General features: G+C 45.4%; 1 protein-coding gene across 2 annotated transcripts; it reads left to right on the top strand.

Moving 5' to 3' along the window:
- Positions 1-569: 569 nt before the first annotated feature.
- On the top strand, positions 570-1,871 carry LOC141812231 (homeobox-leucine zipper protein ATHB-16-like). 2 transcript variants are annotated; one of them, XM_074700280.1, is made up of 3 exons: positions 570-770; positions 865-1,199; positions 1,283-1,871. In XM_074700280.1, exons 1-3 carry the CDS (start codon positions 746-748, stop codon positions 1,691-1,693), a joined length of 771 nt encoding a protein of 256 aa, XP_074556381.1. In that variant the 5' UTR covers positions 570-745; the 3' UTR covers positions 1,694-1,871. The 2 variants fall into 2 exon arrangements, with proteins under 2 accessions (XP_074556381.1, XP_074556380.1); XM_074700279.1 differs by having other exon boundaries at positions 570-797.

The raw sequence follows: 1,871 nt of genomic DNA, 5'->3' as shown, positions 1-1,871 counted from the left end.
GTAATAGCATTCTTTTTTATGAGGACTAGTTAGATTGTAAGAGGATTTATAAAAGTGTACAGATTTATATATATAAGATATATAAGATGTTAATGTATTATATCTAATATTTTATCTGAATCATTTCTAATTCTTAATTATTATATACTCTTGAATTATGATTTATATATTTTTTACTTATTAAAAAAATTATAATAAAAATAGTTTAATAATTTAAGAAGAAAATTTAGGATAGAATGTCTTTTAAATTTTTTTATATAAATAAAAGACACTCTTTTGATTGGGGCTAAAAAGCGTAAAGTATGAATGTAGTGTTTCCTTCGTATTGTCTTCTTGTTTTCACATGAATATTCCCAACTTTTCAAATAATACTAAATTATATCACCAAATTAATAAACATAAAACTATATGGACTGAAATATAAATATGAAATTTCATCCTGACCTAAACTCATCCTCGAACCTAACCCTAGTTCTAACCTAACCAGAGATGCAGTTGCCCTGTGTTAATATTTCTCTTTATAGCAGGAGGGGAATCACCAGCCCTCCCAGTTCTCTCTGTGCCAATGGCGGAGAGCTTCGTGGTGATCGAGAGACGACCTTGAGCTCCGAAGCAGATAAAATGCTCAGTCGCTGTCAATAGCTCTCCTCTTGATCGAGGACTAGTGGAGTGCCTCTTCTTTGATCTCCAAAGATCGCACCTTTTGTTTTATCTTTCTTGCTGTTATTGCCATTGCTGTGTGGCCATGAAGAGGCCCATTGCAGACGCAGGTTCATTCATGGCGATATGCTCAACTGGTAGTGCCGCCATCGTCTGTCGTTTCTGTGCTTGTGTTCTTTTATTGATTGTGGTTAGTTTTAGCAGAGGAGAACAATGGCGCTTACTTGGAGGAGGAGCTGGGAGAGGCGGCGGCGGAGGTGGGGATGAGGGAGAAGAAACGGCGGCTGAGCGTTGAGCAGGTGCGGGAGCTGGAGAAGAGCTTCGAGGTGGAGAACAAGCTGGAGCCGGAGCGGAAGCAGAGGCTGGCGGAGGAGCTCGGCCTCCAGCCAAGGCAAGTGGCGGTGTGGTTCCAGAACCGCCGCGCGCGGTGGAAGACCAAGCAGCTGGAGCGCGACTTCGCCGCCTTGCGCGACGGCTACGACGCCCTCCGCCTCGACTACGACGCGCTCCGCCGCGACAAGGAGGCGCTCGTCGCGCAGGTGAGCGCGAGATCGATCGATCTGACCATCCGCTTTTCAAATTTGGATTTTGATTTGGGATCGGGGTCGTTTGTTTAATCCAGGTCGAAGATCTGAAGGCCAAATTGGGCGGGGAGGAGAGCGCGAGCGTCGTCGTCTCGTCGGAACCGGTGGCGGTCTCGTCGGAGGAAAACCCCCGGCCGGAGCTCATCTATAAGGACGCCGGGTCATCGGACAGCAGCAACTCCAGTGACATCCTCAACGGCGAGAACATCCCCGGGCAGGGTAATCTGCCGCCGGCAGGCACGAACACCTCCGCCGGACGTGGCGGCGCCACCTCCTCCGTGCAAATTTCTGCACCGCAATTGCCTTTCAAGGGACATGGATTAAATCTGGAGGACGAGGAGGCGGAGGAGGAATTCCTTAGCCGGGAGGACCCATTCAGCAGCCTCTTCTCCGACGAGCAACCGCCGGCTCTCAACTGGTACTTCTCCGATCACTGGAATTGGAAGTAGAAAAGGTAGCCACGGCCATGAACTCTGCTTATTGATACGGTAACGATAATTGTAGCGATATTATTATTATTATTATTATTATTATTATTATTATTATTATTATTATTATTATTAGAGCACTAGACGCCCATTTGTAAACAAAATGGAATTTTTTTGTGGAAAATTTAAATTTCGTGTA

This window comes from Curcuma longa, chromosome 18 (genome assembly GCF_044706935.1).
Source record: "Curcuma longa cultivar G26 ecotype Majalengka, Jawa Barat chromosome 18, ITB_CL_G26_1.1, whole genome shotgun sequence".
Lineage (NCBI taxonomy): Eukaryota > Viridiplantae > Streptophyta > Magnoliopsida > Zingiberales > Zingiberaceae > Curcuma > Curcuma longa.
This window is presented reverse-complemented; position numbering and strand designations above follow the sequence as displayed.

Coding starts and splice junctions, on each gene's coding strand:
- LOC141812231 (XM_074700279.1), top strand. CDS start 746: ATGAAGAGGCCCATTGCAGACGCAGGTTCATTCATGGCGATATGCTCA. Junction 798..864: donor CATGGCGATATGCTCAACTG/GTAGTGCCGCCA, acceptor TAGTTTTAGCAG/AGGAGAACAATGGCGCTTAC. Junction 1,200..1,282: donor AGGAGGCGCTCGTCGCGCAG/GTGAGCGCGAGA, acceptor TGTTTAATCCAG/GTCGAAGATCTGAAGGCCAA.